This window comes from Rhipicephalus microplus, chromosome X (genome assembly GCF_043290135.1).
Source record: "Rhipicephalus microplus isolate Deutch F79 chromosome X, USDA_Rmic, whole genome shotgun sequence".
Classification (NCBI taxonomy): domain Eukaryota; kingdom Metazoa; phylum Arthropoda; class Arachnida; order Ixodida; family Ixodidae; genus Rhipicephalus; species Rhipicephalus microplus.
In genome coordinates this window covers 63,705,690-63,727,944 of record NC_134710.1, presented here as the reverse complement: position 1 = coordinate 63,727,944, position 22,255 = coordinate 63,705,690, and the positions used below count along the sequence as shown (strand labels likewise).

The following is a 22,255-nucleotide window of genomic DNA, read 5'->3' as shown; positions in this document are numbered from 1 at the left end:
ACTTGCGCAGTCCTCATTTCGGAATAAATCAAGGACAATGCAGAAGACACTGCATCGTCGTGAGTCGATGCCAGAGTGCCACTCGATCCTATATTCGATTTGCATGGACTTTGGTGACTGCCAAAAAAGAAACAAAGGCTGCAAGGACAAGTTAAAGTGATTTGGATCAGTACAGATGAGAGAAAGAATGCGATACAAGACTACTGGGCAAAGGTGTCTGCGTACAAAAAAGAAAATTGTGCAGCGGACTACCCACGTGGGAGTATCCGTACACAGTGTGAAGAATATTTTTATTTAGATATATCTTTAGACCTCATACTCTCAACGTGAATTGTACAATCTTTTTTTTATGAACAGCATTGTAATGCAGTGCAGTACGACAGAACCCTCTAAGATGCAAAGAGAATTTGAGCGAAACGAGCGACTGATAGCATGAACCCGTAGAACACCGCGTCGGGCGAATTGGTATTCCATTGTAAATGGCACTTGTGAAAAAATAAATAAACAAACAGGCGCACGAAAGAAACAAACTACGAGACAACGCTTTTTTCATTCGGTTCCTTTTTTGTCTATTATTATTACTTTGCTCAAGTGACATTCATTTTGTTCAAGTGACATTCATTTTGTTCAAGTGACATTTATTTTGTTCAAGTGACATTCATTTTGTTCAAGTGACATTCATTTTGCGCAAGTGACGTTCATTTTGCGCAAGTGACATTTTGTTCAAGTGCAGTGCATCGATTATTACAGCACGTGGGCGCTTTGCGATGGACCTCCACGATTCTTTTTTTTAAACCCTTTATCTGTATATGGGCATGCGCTCGCAGATCCTGGGCTCTATAATCGCTTGCTTATACTTCATGTTCGGCGTCGAGTCCCGCAGCCAGCAGTTCTTGTACCTGACGGCCATGACGTACGGCATCAACGACGTGCACTTCATCTTCTCCGCGCTGCTCTCGGAAGCCGATTCCACCTTCCTGCCGTCGTCCATCTACGTGAGTCCGCGGCATATATAATCGAATGAAGCGGGGGCATGGATGGGATTGCACACGAAGATAGGACTGAGGAAAAGAGCAGGAGTGGGAACTAGTATTTTTTTTCCCAGTCACCCATCCCGACAGGCTACAGCGCACATGTAGACATCCTTTACGTGCGCTGTAGACTTTCGTGATGCCTTACGAACTAGTCCACCAAGCCATCCTCGGGAACTTCATGCCGATCAAGTTTCGCGCCCAAGGCACAGCGTTGGTAAATAAATTCGAGTACGACGATTTCATTATCGTCCACGGCAGCTTGCTTTTGATGTGAGTGAATTAAGAATAATTAGGAAAAAACACGTCCGCGTACCGAGTGTACTTCAAAGAACCCTAGCTGTTCCAATGTAATCCGGAGTTCTCCATTACGACGTGCCTCACAATCCTATTGTGGTGTCGGTGCCTGAAACCCCATATTCTATTACTTTTTTGGTCTTTCATTCGGTTTTCTCCAGGGCATATTGATTTTTTGATGTTCCCTATTAGTACGTGTGCACGTCCTTCATGCAAATTCAGTATTTGTGCGATCAAATAATATTAGATATTCTGTATGAATGCACGTGAATTTTAAGTAATTACACGTGAAGAAAACAAGTAGGGCAATGAAAAGAAAATATTCTCACCGACTATTAATTCACAGCTCCGTGTGCCTCCCCCCCTGTTTTTGTTCAGAATATTGATAATTATAAAAATATACTTTATTAGTCCGTAAGGCATGTACGAACCATCCCAGTTTGGGCCTGCATCTATACATCCAAAGTATGACATTCATTATACGAATAGCTTGAATAGCGAATACTTTCAACATAACAGGTGTAAATACGTATACGAACCAAAGTTACATTGTGGAACTATTTAAAATAGTCCCACATTTAAGGGCCATGCCGGTGTGGGCATTTGGTATTTTTAAGCTGCGTTTCATCAACCGATACTTTGGTTCTATCAGCTTTGCTAAAAAAAGCACTGGATGACTACGTAATGAAATATGCACCATTATTGAAGTGATTACATAGATAATAATTAGTGACTGTTTTAAATCGGCGTACGAACTGATCGATTTATATGTTAAGCACCCTCGATAACGGTCACATTCATTAGTTGTCTATCTCCTTTTTTTAACATCCCAAAACCATTATATGATAATGAGAGACGCCGTAGGGGAAGGCTCCGGAAATTTCGACCACCTGGAGTTGGTTCTTTAACGTCCGTCAATAGTTGTCGAGAGAAAGTTGTGTCTTCAGTTTTTCCGCACCATTCAAAATTATAACTCTGTAAGAAGCAAAGAGAATTTGAGCACCACGCACGGAAGCGAGCGACTGTTAGAATGAATTTGTTACAGAAGAATACAACGTTGGGCGAGTTGGTATTCCATTGTGAATGAGATTTGTGAAAAAAACTAGGCAGCACGCCGCACATAATTACATCGATGTACATATTCATCAAAGCTTCACGAGGGGTGAGGGCCTTGAATACACACAGAGCTATTCCATTTTTGTAAACAGCGGTAGGCACCGTCGACGTACTGAGGCGCTTGTAGCGACGTCGCGGCAGGCAGGATCCGCCCAGCACAAGGCTCGCCATCGCGATCCGTGATCACCGGCACAGCAGGTGCATCCGGGCACAGCGCGTCTTCCCGCGTGTTCACGCTGGAGGCTCCCGATGCGCTCTGCTCGGAGTCAGCTTTGCCGCTGCTGTGCCCATTAGCAAATGATCATGGAGAACGGTGGCGAGCCTTGGGCTGGGCGGAGCCTGCGCACCACGACGTCGCTAGTACGCCGACGACGGCAAGCGCTGTTTACAAATATGGGATAGCGCTTCACGTTCTTCCGCAAACTCGATTATATATATATATATATATATATATATATATATATATATATATATATATATATATATATATATATATATATATATATATATATATATATATATATATATATATATATATATATATATATATATATTTCGTAATACGCCGTTCACACACACGGCCAGTTGCACACGCGTCGCAAGTACCGCTGTCACACGTTGTTGTTCTTCGCCAATTTTGGTCGTTTCAGTTCGTCGTGTATCAACTGACGGCATCGTTCTGTTACATCATCAATGCCATCGTTATCATGCAAACGTACAACAGCCCTGGTGACTGCATCTTTGGAGGGGTGAGCAACTTTGTTCGCCGAGTCACCGACGCGATTGTTCAAATAACGCTGCCGTTCCATTCTTTTTTTTCTATTTGGAACGGCGACCGAAGAAGATCTATGCGCCTTTTGGGATATGGAAACAAGCCCTAATGGCAGGCCCTTAATGCGACCTCAATGACAACACTGTTTACCTCGCCGTTATTAACAGTGAATCTACTACGTTTCGTGGCAAGGCTTTCTTGCCGCATGGCCGCTTATTGACACTCGCTTATCCTCCACCCCCAATGCGAGGAAAACAGTGTCTTCATTTAGGGCGTTTTCGAAGTCAACGGTAGATGCAACGTTCGGTGCGTCGGTTTCCCTTTCGCCTGCTGAATTAGCCCGATTTCTTTGCCCCGCGGTGAGCCTTTAGGAAATTTCAGAGTGGCTATAGACTGTTCGCAAGAAGCACTTCAATTCGCCCATTTGATTCTACCGCTTATTTTCACTGGTAAAGAGTTGATTGCTTTATTTCTCCAACTACTACCGTTATTAATACATGTACGCATCTGAAGGTGCCCTCTGTCACAGCAAATGTCACGCCACACGTAGCACACAGGTACCTTTTTCTTGTAACTTTTCAGTAATATTGGATAGATTTCTTGAAACACCCTGTACACTCTGTAGCAGTGACGTCATTGCGTGACGTAGCTAATTATTTTTAGCCATACCCAGACGTTTTTCATTTTGGTATGGTCGTTGACACGGGCTCCACCCACCATGCCGCCGCTATCGTCAACACTGTATGTACTACACGAACGGTAATAAGGAGTGATAAAAAAAATATCGGCATATTCCACGTACCTTGGGAATTGATGTTATGCAAAACATGTGGATGCAAGGTGAATGCGTTTTAATTTTTTTATTGAGCGAGACGTTAAGAAGTGGCGCTCAATATATTTATAATACCATGCACACACGTATACGTTAAACAGCCGCTTGTGTTATATATTAGCACTTGTTTGCAATCGCGTAACGATGCCAACAGCAACATATGGATATTAGTGACACCAGAAGCGGTAAGCTGATGTAAAGCGCTGGTGTTTGCTCTGGTGCGTGTGAGGAAGGTAACCCTCAACACTGCTACACAGATCAACTTCAGCGGATGACGTCCAACTACAATTTACGTTAACCCGACATGACGGCCGAATCATAGGAGTACTAATATAATGTTTATAAAATTGGATAGCTAGTACTGCAACCACAATTGACGTTACACGAACACTAGGTTCTATTTGAAAAGTATTTCCGAGGCCTGGCCTGGCTCTGTGGTGGAATGTGTTGCCACTTTTAACGAAACCTTCTCATGTGATTCTAAACCATTTAAAATCCTACACCTAAACACGCGTAGTATTAGAAATAAAGAGCAACAACTTAGTGACTTCTATGCCTCGATCACCCACAGCTTTGATATTCTGATGTACACGGAAACTTGGCTACCAGACACGGAAAAACCGCCACATTTCCTTGGTTACTCATATAATGGTTTCGTGTGGTCAAGCGGTAGAGGTGGTGGCATAGCAATTTATGTTAAAACGTCATTAAGGCATGCAATTATTTCTGAGTGTTCATTAATAAACAGCAGCGTTGAATGTATGTCGGTTCGTCTACAGAAATTAATAGTTGTAGTAATATATCGACCACCAATGGGCAACAAAATAGACTTTTTTGAGTATTTAGAGCGTATGCTTTCTTTTCTATGTCGATTTTCTATACGTTTTGTAATAATGGGGGACGTCAACATAGATATGTTATCGAGTAACACTGCAGCTGAAAAGTTTATTGAAATGATACACTCCTTTGCATGCACCAATTTTATCACGGAAGCCACAAGATTAACAGAAAAAAGTGCAACTTCACTCGACATATGTGTAACAAACATTCATTCCCGAGACTGTTTTCTGGACTGCTAACGGCTGACGTAAGCGACCATTTTCCAATTTTTTGTTTACTGCCAAATATGCAAGTCAAACGCGAAACCACAGTGGAAGCCTTATCTCGCAGCATTAGTGCTGCAGGCTTGGAAGTGTTTCGCTCACATATTCAATCAGTCGATTGGACGTGCGTGTTTGAGAAAAAAAATTCGAATGCAGCATACGAGGTATTTTTCGAAAAACTTAAACTATGTTATAATCAAGCATTTCCAATGACCTTGCGAAAACCAAAACCCAAACGTGCAAGGAAGCCGTGGATTGATGAAAAGCTATTGAAAAATGATTAAAACAAAAAATAAAATGTACCACACATTTGTTCGGTCACGGAACTTGGAGGCGTTGTCAGAGTTTAAAAAATACCGAAATAGGTTGAACACCGCCTTAAAGCGTGCGAGGGAAACATATTACGAAAAGTTATTTACGAAAATAAAAAATGACTCTAGGAAGGTGTGGGACGAGGTTAAGAATCTAATGTCAGAGAAAAAAAGAGCCACCACCGCTATGTTTTCATACTAATGCAGGTACCTTATCTGATAGTGACGCAGTGAATAAGATGAATGAGTACTTTGTCACCAGTGCAGAATATAAAAACCGTAGCAATATAGCTCCCTGTGTTACATTAAAAGAGTGTAGGCTTATAAACTCCGTGTCACTATCCCCAGTGACATCAGAGGAAGTAATACAATTGATAAACCAGATTAAAAATAACGTAGCCGCTGGCTTTGATGAGATCAAGGCAACTCCGCTAAAATACGTTGCTGATATTATAGCTACAATGATTGTTTATATAATAAATAGAATGTTCGAAACTGGTATTTTCCCAGACAGCCTAAAAATAGCGAGAGTGTGCCCAGTATTCAAGGGTGGTGATAAACGGCTGTTCACAAACTACAGGCCAATATCCGTTCTTCCTGTTTTATCTAAGGTATTTGAGAATGCATTAAACGTACGCTTGTACAAATTTTTTTACAAGTACAATGTGATCATTGAGGCTCAGTAAGGTTTTCAAAAAAATAAATCTTGTGAAGCAGCTTTGCTTAATATTAAACATGAACTGATCACAAACATCGAACATAGACTGTACTCACTAGGTTTGCTCATAGACTTTAGAAAGGCGTTTGATTTGGTATGTCATGAAGTACTAACGGCTAAACTTAGCAGGTATGGGGTACGTGGTGTGGTTCTTGAGTTAATGAAAAACTATCTAACAAACCACCATCAATATGTTTGCATAAACAAAAGTGCGTCCACTTACTTAAATATAACAAGAGGAGTACCACAAGGGTCAATTCTTGGTCCTATATTGTTCATAATTTATATAAACGACCTGTGTGATATCCCAAGTTCTCCCAAGTTGATAATATATGCAGACGACACTAACATATTCTTTAGCGGTACATCCATTCTAGAGCTTGAACACCAGGTTAATGACTACCTACGAAAGTTGTCCGCGTATCTTAGTTTGAATAAACTGCAACTAAATGTTAGTAAAACGAAATACATTGTCTTTGCCCCACGTAACTATAGTTCAACTGTTTTATTTCAGGGCAAAGAGATAGAGCAAGTCACCAGCCAGAAGTTCCTAGGTGTATGGTTTTCTGAGGGATTGACACGGAACACACATATAGAAAAACTAACGGTAGAACTCAGTAAAACCGTTGGATGTTTATATAAGCTCAGCCCACTCTTACCAAAATGGTTACCAATATAATTATATTACGCCCTTTTCTACTCTAAAATGACATACGGTACCTAGGTATGGGGTACTACTACACAAACAATTAAAAATTACTAGTTCTGCAAAAAAAAGTTTTGCGAGCATTCGAGCCATACCATGGTATGGACTTGAAAACCAAACCACTCTTTGAAAAATACGCATTACCAACAATAGGAAAACTGTATCATTTCAAACTTCTGCAGTGGATTAAACAAAACAAGCCACAGTGTCTTCAGAACCCGCCTGACAACACTCATTATACTATGCGCCAGCAACGCCGGAAAATCCCAGCCAAAAGGACAAGTTATGGCAAGCAACACGTTCAGTATCAAATACCCACAATGTTAAATTGTTTACACGGTCTCATAGATTTCAATTCCATACCTTCGAACACCATCATCAAGTCCATCCTAATGAACCATGATACTGAGTATGCTTATTAAAGTTTCTGTACTTGATTTGTTATATCCTATCTATCAATTTGAGTTATGTGTTGTAGTTGCTTTTCTTATGCTTTCTTTTACATTCTGTAATGAAGTTTCTTTTCAGGTGACGCTTTTGTGATAAAGTGATTTTTCTTATGTTTTCCCTGAAATGGTGTGACAAGACCATGCTAAATTTTGTTGTGTTATGGTTTATTTATTGTGTTATTTATGTATTTCTGTGTGTTATTTGTTGTGCTATATATTTATTTCTGAAAACATATGCGACAGATTGAGCGGCCTGCGTACCAAACTGTATTTAGGAGCAGAGGCCCCATGTCAGGCTATTTAGCCTTTAGCCTCTGCTCCCTATCCTGTAAGAATTTCAGGACAAATAAACTTCAATTCAATTCAATTCAATACTTCGTTGCCACGCAGAATTATAGGGTTCAATTTCTGCTGGGACACTGACATTTATTGTTCGCATTCGTCCAGTCAACGCTGACTATGAAAACATTTTCATAACGAAAGTTACCCATGCATGTGTGTTCTCGCCGTTCCAGGATAGATATAAAATGTCTATCACTTGTGGCAAGCCCCTCCCCCGGGTGTTTCTTGGAAAGTGTTTGACGACGTACGCGACGACATTGTGACATCATTGATGTCATGACCAGCGAGTTGTATTCTTCAAACCATCTTACCCTGCCGTACGAACTTTTATGTATACCTCAAGATAAAGGGGTGATCATGAGAGCACCCAGAAGTAGGCGGCCTGATAGATGGATGCGAAGATAGACGCCAAACGTGCTTGCAGTACGCAAACAAAATGCTTCCCATATAACAATAGAAAACGGATTTCAATAAAATGTGCACCCTGTCTGCTTTGTTTAGTTTTAAAATTTGAACAGGTTCTGCCGGCTAGGGTATTGATAAGTACACATTCATTTGTCGACAAGTCGCTCAATATACGCGTAAAATTTGAGCGTTGTAGACATACGCAAGTTGCGAACGTGGTCGTACTCGTTCTTGGCTACTTTCAGACAACTCTAGCACACGTTTACCTAATAAATTATTTGGATACACCTAATTTGCTGACCATTCTAATCAGTGTTTGCTGTTCTTATGATCTATCTGTAAAGACTACCTGACTTTATTTTTATTTCTCATTGCTTGGTCCCTTGAGTGTCCGTTCGTAAACACGTTCTTTCTTTTCATTGCAGATCGGCGGGCTCCTCTGTGGACTCCTCCACGCAGGTCATCTTGTTTACACTCTAAAGTGACTCAGACGTTGTGCACTTGTCTCGAAAAACACGTTGTCGTTCGGACAAGGTCATATGCCCCGTTCTGTGCAATCGTAATTTAAACCAATGCCTCCTATATTATATCAATGCCAGCCAGGTGAACCCGATCCAGCCGTTCACGGCCCTCTCCTCTATATAGCTCTTTCCTGCTCTCGCCCATCGCCTAGCCTTCGCGTGTGCTCTGCGGGCATGGGGAGAGAACCCCTCATGCACTGCCTCCCGACGGCAATCATATGAAGTAATCTTTAGTTCAACTGTGGGAGGTGGTGTCTTGCATTCCTCGTGTTGAAAATGTTGGCGGTAATGCTGGCTCTGTAAGAGATACGGTGTTTTGAGATAGCGTGTCGCCGTTCGTGGCGCTATGCGGGCAACCAATGGGGAACCGTCACTGCAACGCAACTGCATGCGCTGCGCTGTGACGCGGTGGCGGCGCTGCTTCGAACCACAAAGAAGGAGCAGAAAGGAACAAATCTGACAGAGGTAAGATATTGGAGTGGTAAACATGTCTATCGCATCTGCGACGGGAAAGCGCTCGGAAGCACGCGCGACGTATAGAGTTACTGTATATGCTACCTTTAGGTAGCAACTATAGTAACTCTAGCCACGTAAGCAGCGCAGCGCCACACCACGACCTCTCCCTGAACTAAAGCGGGCCAACGTCTCCCTTTGGGAAGCGCGCGTTTGCACTGGCATGGAAAGAAATAATGGAGCCATTGATTAAATGTACACGTAGACGTGCACTTAAAAATGTGAAAGCGGGAATTCCGGAAAGAAGTGGTCGTGTTGCTGTCGGATCGCAGCTCGCGCTGCCAATCACAGCACTGTTTCTGCCAAGCCACTGAATGTGTTTGAGCAAAAGTATTTCCCCGCGTGCTCCTTTCTTTCTGTGTTTCATGACGCCGGCCCATCACAGGTGCCTTGTGTAGATGGTGCCTTGTGCAAATCGCGCCAAAATGTCTGAGATCATTTTTTTTAAGCTTAAGGGCGAACAGACGAGTTCATGCTACAGAATAAACGAGGCCACTAGTGATAGTGCTCGAAGGCTCGACGCCGCATGTATAAATGTCATTGTTTCTTGCCGCGGATAATTATCGACTACCAGCGCCCTGTTCGCCGCTCTCATTGTACAGTTCGTTTTGCTGTAGCTTGATTTTGCGTTACTCGGCAACAAATTCGGCCAAATGAAGAATTTCCTCTCGGGTAGACCGCCGGCTGCTTGGTTCACGTCACAACCACGTGACAGTATTTTTGGAGGCTGATCATAATGACTGGTACCCATTGCAGCCCAAAATGATGGTGATCACCCATACTGTGTGTTTAAAAACATACCTTATTAGGAAGAGGACTAGCTTTAACTGCATATTCATTTCCTTATTTCATGTAACAATTGCCAAGATATTACTGAATGGTGTACAGTAACAATGGACTGGTATGTGGCATCAAACGAAAACACAAAATGAAGAAATTATGACAGAACATGTATAAAATGCGTAAATGATATGAAAAAATGAACTTGAAGTCATTTTATTGTGAGAGCAATTGTACGGACACTCCCGGCGCGTTCCCGCACGTCGCGGGATCGAATCTCGGCTGCGGCTGCTGCATTTCTATGGAGGCGGGAATGTTGTAGGCCCGTGTGCTCAGATTTGGGTGCACGTTAAAGAACTCCAGGTGGTCAAAATTTCCGGAGCCCTCCAGCACGGCTTCTCTCATAATCATATGGTGGTTTTTGGACGTTAAACCCCCATCCATCCATCCATCCATCCATCCATCCATCCATCCATCCATCCATCCATCCATCCATCCATCCATCCATCCATCCATCCATCCATCCATCCATCCATCAATCAATCAATCAATCAATCAATCAATCAATCCTGGCGCGTTTTCGGCGTCACCGTGAGGCATATATGACATCAGCGTATCGATCAATCAATTATTCATAGTATTCAACAAGGAGAAGTTGCAGGTATGTTCCATGGACAATCGACGTTCAGGCGCAGAGGAAACGTGCCGACTGTCTTTTTCGCCCGCGGGAGAGGAGGGGGTAACGTTGCTGAGTATACGGCGCTGAAATAATTTAACGCGAAGCTAGTATCAGTTCACCTTTGTAGCGCTTAAATGTATGAATGGTTTGCTCCTATCGAAAATCAATCAGAAGCTGCCACAATAGGTTGTCGTAACACTGTATAAAAAGCGTTCGCGATATGGAAACAATGCAGCCGTGTCAATATAGAGCGGGACCAGTGGAGGAGCCCAAGGGCTAGCGAAGCGCAAGACAACCGGTACAATATTTGTCGTGTGAATGCTCCGCTTGTTTTAGTGGTTACAGCCGAGCGCATTGCTGCGCCACCTGTTGAACATGGTTGACGCTACTGTTGATGGAGCAGAGAGGCTTTGCCTGGAGACCGCGCAGAGCTGCTCCGCCGCGCCTGCTCCGCTGAGGGGATGAAATGAGCAGGCGAGTCGCTCGCTCCGTAATATCGCTGGATCGCTCAGCGCAGTTCGCGTTCCGCTCGTTTGCAGGGCCCGCTGGCTCATTGAGCCGCTGAGCTATTACTCTAATGAATGAGCCAAATGTGCTGCTGGGTGCGGAAATATAGCGCTCGATTTCGCTTAACAAATAGCTGATTTCCTGTTGCGGCTCTTGAGGCCAGTAAGGATGGCTTTTATTAGGTTAGCTCTATCTACAGTTCATAGAATTAGGCTAGTATGTATGCGTCCTTCCGATTTTGATTGATGATTGATATATGGCGTTCAACGTTTCAAAACCACCATATGAATATGAGGGATGCCGTACAGTTGAGGGATCCGGAAATTTGGACCAGCTGGGGTTTTTTAATGTGCACCTAAATCTGAGCAAACTGGCTTATAGCAATTTCACCTCCATAGAAGAAGATCCCGCGACCTGCGTGTCAGCAGCCGAGTACCTTAGCCACTAGACCACCACGGCGGGGCGCGTCCCTTCTATCTTTGCGGCAGTTAACATGTCACGCTTGTCTGGTCGCCGTGGCTTTCTCGTTCTCGGGTGTCTTTTTCGGACGCCCGTGCGAAAAGGAGTTATCGTCACATACGCCCATCATGTAAAGATGTAAAGTAGCCATAGCCACAGGAGAGGTCAAGGTGTGCTGAAGGAACCATGGATAAGACTGACTTTGTCCTTTTGTCCTTTTTTGAAGGAAATGCATTAAAAGCGCAGAAAAGTATGGAGCAGATAGGGGACAACGGAGGCACTCTTTATCATTACAAGTTGATTTTCAAAACTTGTTGTTGAAAGATATTTATTCAATACTCTCGGCGAGAAAATACTTAGCTTGTTCAATACTTGGGGCGGAAGGCATCGCGCTCGTATGAGCTTTCAATATTGAAAACAAAGGGCTTTTGCGGCTTCCTTTAGGTAACGTTGAAAAACACGTTTCATCATCGTTATCATCATCACCGGAGACATCTCCACAAAGTCGGGTCAGTTGCCTGATAAATCGTACAACCGAAGAAATGCAATTAGGCTAGTCATAACAGGTAGTGGACCCAAAACAGAGCTTTGTGGAATGCTCGAGTCTGCTCTGTTTAAACGATCATGTGGATATTAGGTTCGAATAAATGCTATTTCCCCAGTCTCACTGAGAGCCCGGTTCCAAGTCGTGAGTTAGAGGCAACTCTATGACTTCTGGCCTTGCTATCAATCATAAGGTTTTTTTTTTTTCTACCGGAACGTGAAAACCCATGTGAAACAAAGAGATTTAATAAAACAGCTTTTTTCCAGGAAGTTCGGTCGTGCTGCGTCAGCGTTGATGAATTTTCCGGTGGCATCCAAAATGTCTGTTGGTGTTTTCACGGGTGTGCTAGTCGGGCTCAAGAGACAGCAACGACAGAACGTTGATGATAGTGCGAAGACCATGGACAAGACTGACGCTGAGCCCAGTCAGCTGCGAAAGAGAGAAAACCCAAAAGTAGCGAAGAGAAACATTGATGCTGCGGTTCATGGTTGCTAGGAACACTCTACAAGAGACCACTTACCCCGGCATGCACTGCATGAGGTAACGAAATGTCCCATCCAAATATGTACAGCAGGACCCCCATGAATCCGTAGCCGATTCCAGCACAGCATTGGTGCAAGGCATACTGCAAAAAATAAGGACACTGTGCCGCTAGCAATGCAACACAACATTTAGACGACACAGTATTCTACCTGATTGTGGCATTCCTGTAGTTCAGCCTATAGTTAAATATTTATACGCGTGTACTAAACTCCCATAACGTGCGATATAGCTTTTTTATTTGTTTAGTTCGCTATCTCACTATCTGGCCATTGTGTATTATAACCACTCTTATCTGAACTGGAGGATTATATTTTTGTTAGATAGAGCAATATAACCTGAGGAAACCATGGAAGTTGTTGGATGTAATTTCAAGGGTTACAATTATGGAGTGTGTTACCACGACCCGCAGTCGTGGTAACACACTCCCCTAAATAAGCCCTAAATAAATTGCGATATCTTTTGTTCAGACTTCATACCAGTTCTCGTGACGCTGTGAAACAGCATTCTAAGCTTTGCACCTAGCTGATCGATGTTTTAGTTTTAGTATATTACCTGATTACGGTGTCATACGTAAGCATGAACAGTTTGTGAGATTACATAATTGATAGGATGAACGTAAACAAAATTGTACACATGGCACGTATAATATAATGACAAGAGCCTATTGTGCTTCACGTCACAATTTGTTTTGTGTTGGCCTATGGGATCAGTAGTACATAATCGTGTTCAGACATTTAAGTAATCAAAATCAATGCATAACCAATTATGTATTACATGTAGCATTCGGGCATTATCTGCGCAACCAGTTAAGTTCGGTTTGTGGCGTTGTTCTACTTTGATTGATTGATTTGTGGGGTTTAACGTCCCAAAACCACCATTTGATTATGAGAGACGCCGTAGTGGAGGGCTCCGGAAATTTTGACCACCTGGGGTTCTTTAACGTGCACCCAAATCTGAGTACACGGGCCTACAACATTTCCGCCTCCATCGGAAATGCAGCCGCCGCAGCCGGGAATCGAACCCGCGACCTGCGGGTCAGCAGCCGAGTACCTTAGCCACTAGACCACCGCGGCGGGGCAAGTTCTACTTTCCCTTGTTCGCAGATCAGACATCACACAAGTCGCAATAAAGCAGATGATTCTACTCATGCTACACGAAGAATACAAAGATCATGTCAAACTTTACACGGATGGCTCGACAACTGTTGGAGGATCTGCAGGAGCTGTGATCTTCCCAGCAAGAGCCGAAACCATCCAGTTCAGAACATCACACAAGACGACATCGACAGCCGTGGAACTCGCGGCACTCCGCAGCGCACTCCGCAGGATTGACCAAGAGACACCACAAAAATGGAGCATTTTTACTGATTCGAAACCAGCTCTCCAATGTCTACACAATACTCTACGTCGTGGACCTCAAGATCAATTGGCGCTCGAAATACGACAACTGTACCATCACCTAATAGACGAAGGACATGACATATCTTTTCAGTGGTTACCAGGCCATTGCGGCATCATCGGTAACGAGCATGCCGACAATGCAGCTAAGAATGCTCACGAAAATGGAGTGATGGAACCTATTCCACTATCAAGAAGCGACGCAGCAGCAAAGATTAATACGCTTGCGCAGGATATCGCAAGGTCTATGCGGAATACGCCCGGTTTTCTCCACACCCGTCTTCACCGCCTGGACCCATGCCTACGACTTACTATTCCATCTGGCCTACCCCGATCCGAGACGACCCTTCTCTGCCGTATGTGGCTTGGGGTGTCTTTCACGAACGCTTTTGCCTGCCGCATCGGAATGAGAGACAGCGCTACATGCGACCATTGCGACAATGACGAAACAATTGAACATATTTTATGTCAGTGCCCCCAGTACAGCTCTCAGCGACAGTCCCTCTCAGCAGTGTTTGCTCGCCTCGACGACCAGCCATTTTCTGAGCAGTCAATCTTGGAATGTCGGAAAGATCGAGCTTCACGCCAGAAAGCAACGAAGGCGCTGATGAAGTTTCTGCGAGCGACCCGCCTCGTAGAACGATTGTGACACTACTGTGTGCGAGTGTGTGTATGTGTGTTTGTGCTTCTCTTCCTCCCTTTCCCCTTACCCTTTCCCCAGTGCAGGGTAGCAAACCGGATATGTTTTCTGGTTAACCTCCCTGCCTTTCCGCATTAAATTTTCTCTCTCTCTAATGCATCCCAAATGGCAAAAATGTATAGTCACAAACATTCTAAAGTTCCACGGGATTTCCCGTATGGTGTGGACTGCCTTGGAGAGGAAGTGATTCCTAAATTCTGAGAAAATTGAACCCTTATATTCAAGTCATGCCCGACTTGAATTAAATGCAGCTGCTAATGGGAAATAGTGTGGCTGTGTGATTGGAGACTTATCATCGATCTCCACACGTTCTTCAAACAAGTTCAGCTTGATTGATTTGTGGGGTTTAACGTCCCAAAACCACCATTTGATTATGAGAGACGCCGTAGTGGAGGGCTCCGGAAATTTAGACCACCTGGGGTTCTTTAACGTGCACCCAAATCTGAGTACACGGGCCTACAACATTTCCGCCTCCATCGGAAATGCAGCCGCCGCAGCCGGGAATCGAACCCGCGACCTGCGGGTCCGCAGCCGAGTACCTTAGCCACTAGACCACCGCGGCGGGGCAAAAAACAAGTTCAGCTGAACTGGAGGGGCCAGATCTTGATAGTGGCAACGCATACAGAAACACACACGACAGAAGACGGTGGATACTGGCTCAACGCCTACTTTGTATACAAAGTAGTGTAATATATATACTAAAACCACCTTATCATCATGAGTGATGCCATATATGTGGAGGGCTCCGCACATTTCGACCACCTGGGGTTCTTTAACGTGCACCCAAATCTGAGCACATGCGCCTACAACATTTCCGCCTACATCAGAAATGCAGCCGCCGCCGCCGGGATTTGATGCCGCGACCTTTGGGTCACCAGACGAGTAGCTTAGCCACCACCACGGTAGGGCTTGCCTTTCCGGAAGGGCCAAGAATCGAGCGCCTTACGCATGCAGAACCCATCGACCACTTTACTGATCGATCACTCAATCTGCGTAAGATTACTGCATGGATTACAGTGTATAAATTATGTACTCACGAACGTGGTACGTGGCAAGTGCGCCAGGGTGGAGGGTGACATCACGGGCGATATCATAACGAGCAGGTCGTTCAGCGTGTACGTAAAAGCCGCCAGGAAGCTGAAATGTGCGTACCACTCGTTGTCAGTCAGGTAGCACGTTATCATGACGTAGAACACAACGCTGGCCATGGCGCCACCCTGCACAGCGTAGAAAAGGGCAACCACCGTAGAAACGACGACTTTTTTTTCGATTCATTCCATTCGCAGTAACCGAACTGAGCAGGCGAACGGGTCATTATAAGCCGACGGCATTCAAGTCGGCTCCTTATGAACCTTACTTTCCGGAGTTTCGAGCATACAGAGAAGAAAAAAAAAAGTTGAAATTACCGTTACTTTCCTTGTTTTTTTTTTTTTTGCGCACAGTGCAAGCGACAGGGTTAAGTACTCAACATGAAACGTGAATATGATGTAGTTCACTCATGCACGCCAGATGCCTTGCACTTCCTCCGATACAATACCACATGCCAAGACGCACCTTCATTCAAATTTCGTCAGTTATTGTACGGGATGCTGCTGTCTGACGTGAAACAGCGGCAGCCTTTTTGCTCTCAGGGTGAAATCGGGACCCCACTCGACTCGACAGTGAACATTCGAAACTCCGTGCGGCTTAGTTGATTTGTAAAAAAAGAAATTACAGTATGGCTGGAACGCCCTGTTCCATTTTCAATAAACAACACCCTGTCAGCATTTTCATTAAGAAGGCTGTATCTAAACAAACTTTGTGTAACCACCAAGGGGAGTTGGTCACAAGTATGCCGAATATTAACTGAAAAGCCTGCCTCATGTCACTTGCATTATGATACTACATGTGTCTGCAGGGCTCAACTGGGTGTCCTAATCTATTCTATATACGCCCGCAGGATGTTGCGATTAATTTAATGTAAGTGTAAAACGATGGTATAGAGAGGTTATATATATATATATATATATATATATATATATATATATATATATATATATATATATATATATATATATATATATATATATATATATATATATATATATATATATATATGTATATATATATATATATATATATATATATATATATATATATATATATATATATATATATATATATATATATATATATATATATATATATATATATATAAAGAGAGAGAGAGAGAGAGAGAGAGAGAGAGAGAGAGAGAGAGAGAGAGAACGAACCAGCTTCATATCTTTACAGGCAGTGAGCTTCTCGTGGGAACTTCAAAAGTTAGCCACAATTAACCACGTTTGTCTTTTTTTCCACATTACTGTTGTTTCGGTTTGCAGTGGTTTGTCGGTGGCACGTGGTATAGAGCGCTGAACACCACAATTTTCTGATACGGTGCATGCGTTAGCTACATGCGCAACCATATATCGCTTTGTTCGCACAACACAAGTATGGCCGCAATGCGTACCAGCTCAACGACGATGAGGAGTGCTTGAGTGGTTATGACGTACGGCAACGTCAGCCGGACATGCTGTGGAATGTCAGTGAAGCCTTCTGCCTCTTCATCCTCATCGTAAGCGGCTCGCTGCACCTGCCAGCGAGTGACATCAAATGTCAGGGTAGAAATACAGTGAGTGCATTGTCCAAATATTTTGAAGGGGCCCTACAACGCTTTTTCAAGTAACCACAGAATGACCTCACGAACCGGCCGCCGCGAATACATCTAGAATCCGTAAAGTACGAGCGGTGTTCGAGATTTGTCGCACGCTTTATTTGCTTGCTCTCTTCTCTGGTCCCGACGAGCGCGCTGAAAGCTGAGTAGAGAGAAATGGTACGGGGGAAAGAAGTTTTGTCACGTGCGTGTCATAAACTTCTCTTTTTTTCGTTTTCTTAGAATGCGCTGCTTACTTTCAGAGAAATCGCGAGTGAGCGCAAACGAGCGAGCGCGTACATGTTGCGGCCTCAAGCGGCGGCCTCGGTAACTGGGAAATTCACGATGCTCAAACCAGCCAACGGCCGTGAAGTTCGGCATCGGTGGTGTGCTCATCTTGGTATATGGTATCATTTGTAGAAAAAAAGGAAGGGAATGGCTTTTAAGTACCAGGTCTGCTTCCTGAAAGACTTCCTGCGTCTGGCTTGGAGCAGGTCTGTTACTCGTGTTGCCCAAATTCACAAGTTCAAGGAACGCCCGAACGTTTACGACCAGATCACCGAGTTCTTGTGGAACATCATTCGGGATACACTCTTCCGATAAAAAGAAGATAGAAAGAGAATAAAGGAAGATATCCTCATTTGGGCATGGAACCCTTTCCTCCAAGTGAATAAGTATTGTGCTGTTAGGCCCAAAGTTTGTGTTGTCCGGCTTTGCATGCAATGTAAATTAGAGAATTTTTCAAGCGTTCCCCTAGAAATCAAGCCAGTTTGTCTTTATGAATATGTTGAAATGCTGGCGAAGGAAGTAAAAGAAGCCTGTAGAATGTTGTACCTGAAATCGATGAATTATTACCTACCCGGCATCAAACGGTCCGTACTGTGTCGAGTCGAACAACGAAGGCTTCGTTACTCTCCTGCAGGACGAATTTTGAGTGAAAGAAAGGGCAACCATGTCTAAGAACTTTGTCCAAGTCCTAGGAAAAGCGGCTATAGGATTAAACAGGAAGCCATACAATTTCTCAAAGAATTCAACCAGGATTGTGTCTCTCAAAGTGTGAAGAAGTGCGACGTTTCCCTCCTGGATGGCTTCTACACGGCAGACACACAAACCCGGTATCCCTCTCAGGCCTATAGTGTCTCATCGTGAAACATGGTCACATGTCCTGTCAGGTTACATTCAAGTTCACGTGGACACATTAAAGTTCGATGGTCCCTTTGTTGTGGCTAATTTCATCGCAATCGTATATAAAAAAGCATCAGCTATACGGGTGTTCCGCCGTCAGCATTGATGTTGAGTATTTATTTTGCAGTATAACTCAAGCTCAGCTGATAGAAAGTGTTGTGAGTGTTGTGTGACAACAACTATGAACTGTCTTTTCGGAATAGGTGTGGCATTCCTGTAGATGGTTTTCTAAAGCTTTTGAGTTTTTTTAATCTGAAAGCGACTTTTGTCGGGTTTTCAGGATGCATTTTCGTTTAAAAATCAGGAACATGCATAGGATCAAGAGTGGCTCTGGTTTCGTCTATTTTTTTGGCGAAGGTGCGAGACAGAAAAGTTAACTGTAATCTGTGTGGCCTTGCACGGAACATTTTTCGGTACGTCGATGATTAAATTGTTTTTACCGAATCAGGCATGGAAACTTCGAGATGATCGACATCATAAAGGTTTTTACAGAGCGAGACATGGGTTTGTCCTTCAATACAAAAACCACTGTGAGTGGTGTGCTGAAGTTTCTATATGCCGGGTTCACTTTTGGCTCAAGCCATATCTTTTGGCAATATATCCCAGGAGCGTCAAGTCTTTGTTTTATTCCCAATAAACCCGCTATAAGATTGTAAAAAAACGGCGTTACCACTTCAGCTCTGCGAATGACCTCGAAAAAATCATAGGAACACATGATGGAAGGAAACGTTACCGTACCATTGAGCAAACTTGTAGGAGAGTGGGCCACCCGGACCAAACGATGGTTCTCGCATGTAGCCGGCTTTTTCGCGAGCCGAAGAAATCGATGGCGGGTCAACAGGCAGGTGTGATTGGGTCAAAAGAAAAAAAAAACTGCGGATCCAGCGAATGCTGATGATGGAGCGAAGCAAGCTCGTAAGGTCCATAATGTCTAAGTTGCCGACTAGTATGCGGACAAATGGACGGGCAGTCGGACAGACGGACGGAAAGATGGACAGATGCCCGCGTGGGTGGATGATCTATTTTAAACCTATATGCGCACTATAAATGCTCAATGTGTATTATACAATTCTTAACAGATAAGTGGCGAAGAGGAGAGAGTGTTTGTAGAAAAGGTATAGTTAAAGAGAGAAACTAATTTATCACCTTCGAGCGTGCTGTGGCTTAGGGACCCTTAAATTTAATTAAATGAGGAGCGCAGATAAAGGTCCAGTGTTTTCCACACATTTAGGCATGCATTGCAAAATTGTGGGTGCTCTTCGGACTTCACTGGTACCGCAGTGTTGTTCCGTCACTTGGACAAGAATACGATAGAGATTTCTGAGGCGTTCCATATAAAAAAAGAAGGTCACAGGGTTGTGAGCCAGACGTCACCGGCAGAAATAAGTAAAGAAGTATCGTTTATGGACCACGCCGCCTGTGGCGCCTCGCAAGTTTCAGCAGATATGTTTTATCACCTCGTCATGCTGTCGGACTAATTTTTCAAGTAATGTTGGATTTATATATAGTTATGTTTTATGTGTAGTGACGTATGTGTGGTACCCTGTATGCGCTTTGTTTTGTTTTTCTTCATTAAGCTTTAATAAAGTAAGCGCGTTGTGTCATGTTCATCTCTTTTTATCCCCGTATAGTAAGTTCAAGTTCGTCGGAAACGATGAATAGTTTCTAGCCGACTTTGACAATTCAATATAAATACCGGGAAGTGTGCAGTGCTATAATGTTTGCTTGCGTGTCGTAAGGAGCCTTGACTACCAATTAGAAGCGTTTATTGGCCATGCTGAAAATGTGTTGCAGGGTTCCTTTAAGGCGAGTATTTTTTGTTTATGTATACGTCCCATTAGGTACTCCCAGGTGTCAAAGTGCTGCTCAAGTAAGCATCATAGACTATCCATTTTTTGCTACTCTTACCAGCCCCCCCCCCCCCCCACACACACACACACGTTCAATTGTACTTTCAGATGTCGAGCCGTTATGCAGGGGGTTTCAATATGTGTTGGAAAGTGGTCAACATCAAGGAAGATGGAATGTATACACAGAAGAGGCTATGGTCGCTTTCAGATAAAAAAAATGGCCACTGCAGGTAATTATTGCGGGGCCGTTTAATTCAACCAAATTCATCGCTGGCAGTGAAACCTATAGGATCCGATGAGCGCAAACAAGCAGACGACCAGAATGACGTCACTGTTCACGACAGTGACTGCAGTGGTAGTTCTGTGTTAGTCGACGTGCGTGCGCCGTACCTGCTTTGATCACAGATGAAACTCGCACAACCACGAAGCGAAGTTTATCGGTAAATAATACAACGTCGCTCTCTCATTCTGGATGTCTCGAAGAGTATGTCGGTTGCGCTTTTCTGAGTTTCAGCTTCAATTTCGTGAACGATATTGATCAGAATTCATTATTATATGCGAAGCATCTTATGGTCGAACTCGATCCAGTGGACGGCGTGACCACCCTTACTGCGCAAGCACGCCCCTCTCCCCTCTCTGATCTCCAACACTTCCCCATCTCCCACCTCGCAACGCCGACGCATGTAGCATCTGCTAGCCTATACGCTCACTCCCCCTTCTCTCTTCTAGACATCTTTCCCCGTGGTGTTCACACCCAGAGAATGCACGTCCCCTCTCTCCTCTCCTACGCTCCCCTCTCTGTCGCCTCACAACGCCGAATCAGTAACTTTTGAAAGGAGAAAAGGAAGAAATAAGGACCGTTCCGTTACTGCCTCTCTCAATGGAGGGCACCTCCACAGTTCTGCGCAGGGGATGGGTGCAAGGATGGATTAAAAAGCATATATGGAGGAATTCAAGGTATATAGATAGGGAGAGGCGCAGGGACAGCCACATACAGAAGTAAGGAGAAGGTAGGAAATATGGACACGGTCGCAGAAGTCTGAGGACGGGGCACCACTCAGCGAGAGCTCTTGTCAGCGCCAGAAGATAGCGCGCCTGTCGGCCAGAGCTGCGCTGTCGTCGGAGATCGCAGAGGCACAACCAGTCGGTACGAAATCCAGCAAGTGAGTCGCAACGCCGACGCACGCAGCGCCTTCTGTTGAGTGTCTTGATTGAAAAACCACCTGCTCGCGCTGCACAACCGTACACTGGCCACCCCGTAATATAGGCACTGGATCTCCACGTCCAAGGTAGTGCCGTGGTAGGATATTTCTCCTGTGCGTTGTTGCTGAGCAATGAAAATTCACAGCGTGCGCGTTAAATAAAAGCGGACAGCGTGTCTCCGTGTCCAATCGGAGTGTTCTGTCTTTCTTTGCCCAGTAACAGCGATTGGCATGTTCCAGTAGGAAACGCCAGTCCATCACTGCGTGCTTTGCGCCTCCCCAGGTTTCTGTGCTGCGACACGCCGCGATGATCGCCAGCGTCAGCGCCACCGTAAGTGTAAGCGTTAGTGCCTGCAGCTTCGAATCCACACATAGTTCTCTTTAGTGGGAGATGGCGTAATTTTTTGCCTGTAAATGCCGGCAGATGCTTTCGCAAAATTTGTAACCATTAACAGGGTTTTCACAATAAGCACTGAAATATTCCTATTTCCCTCAAGCACATGTCTGCACTAATCGAAAAGTTAACTTGATTTATTGAATTAGCAGCTCTACTCATCCTAAAACGCTTACCACAGTAGAAAAAGTAATTATGAGGACAACGGGAAGGAATGTAATTAATGTT

The 22,255-nt window shown here is 44.1% G+C and overlaps 1 protein-coding gene and 1 long non-coding RNA gene across 2 annotated transcripts; one reads left to right on the top strand and one right to left on the bottom strand.

The window, feature by feature from the left end:
• The first annotated feature begins 815 nt into the window (after positions 1-815).
• LOC119177414 (uncharacterized) lies at positions 816-11,040 on the top strand. The gene is made up of 3 exons (XM_075876352.1): positions 816-995; positions 3,095-3,193; positions 10,912-11,040. The coding sequence occupies exons 1-3, from the start codon at positions 816-818 to the stop codon at positions 11,038-11,040; spliced, it is 408 nt and encodes a 135-aa protein (XP_075732467.1).
• A 1,272-nt stretch (positions 11,041-12,312) lies between these two features.
• On the bottom strand, positions 12,313-12,714 carry LOC142776864 (uncharacterized). Its single transcript, XR_012887855.1, has 2 exons — positions 12,606-12,714; positions 12,313-12,514 (listed from the first exon to the last, which is right to left on the bottom strand). It is a non-coding gene; the product is annotated as an uncharacterized LOC142776864 (long non-coding RNA).
• Positions 12,715-22,255: the final 9,541 nt, after the last annotated feature.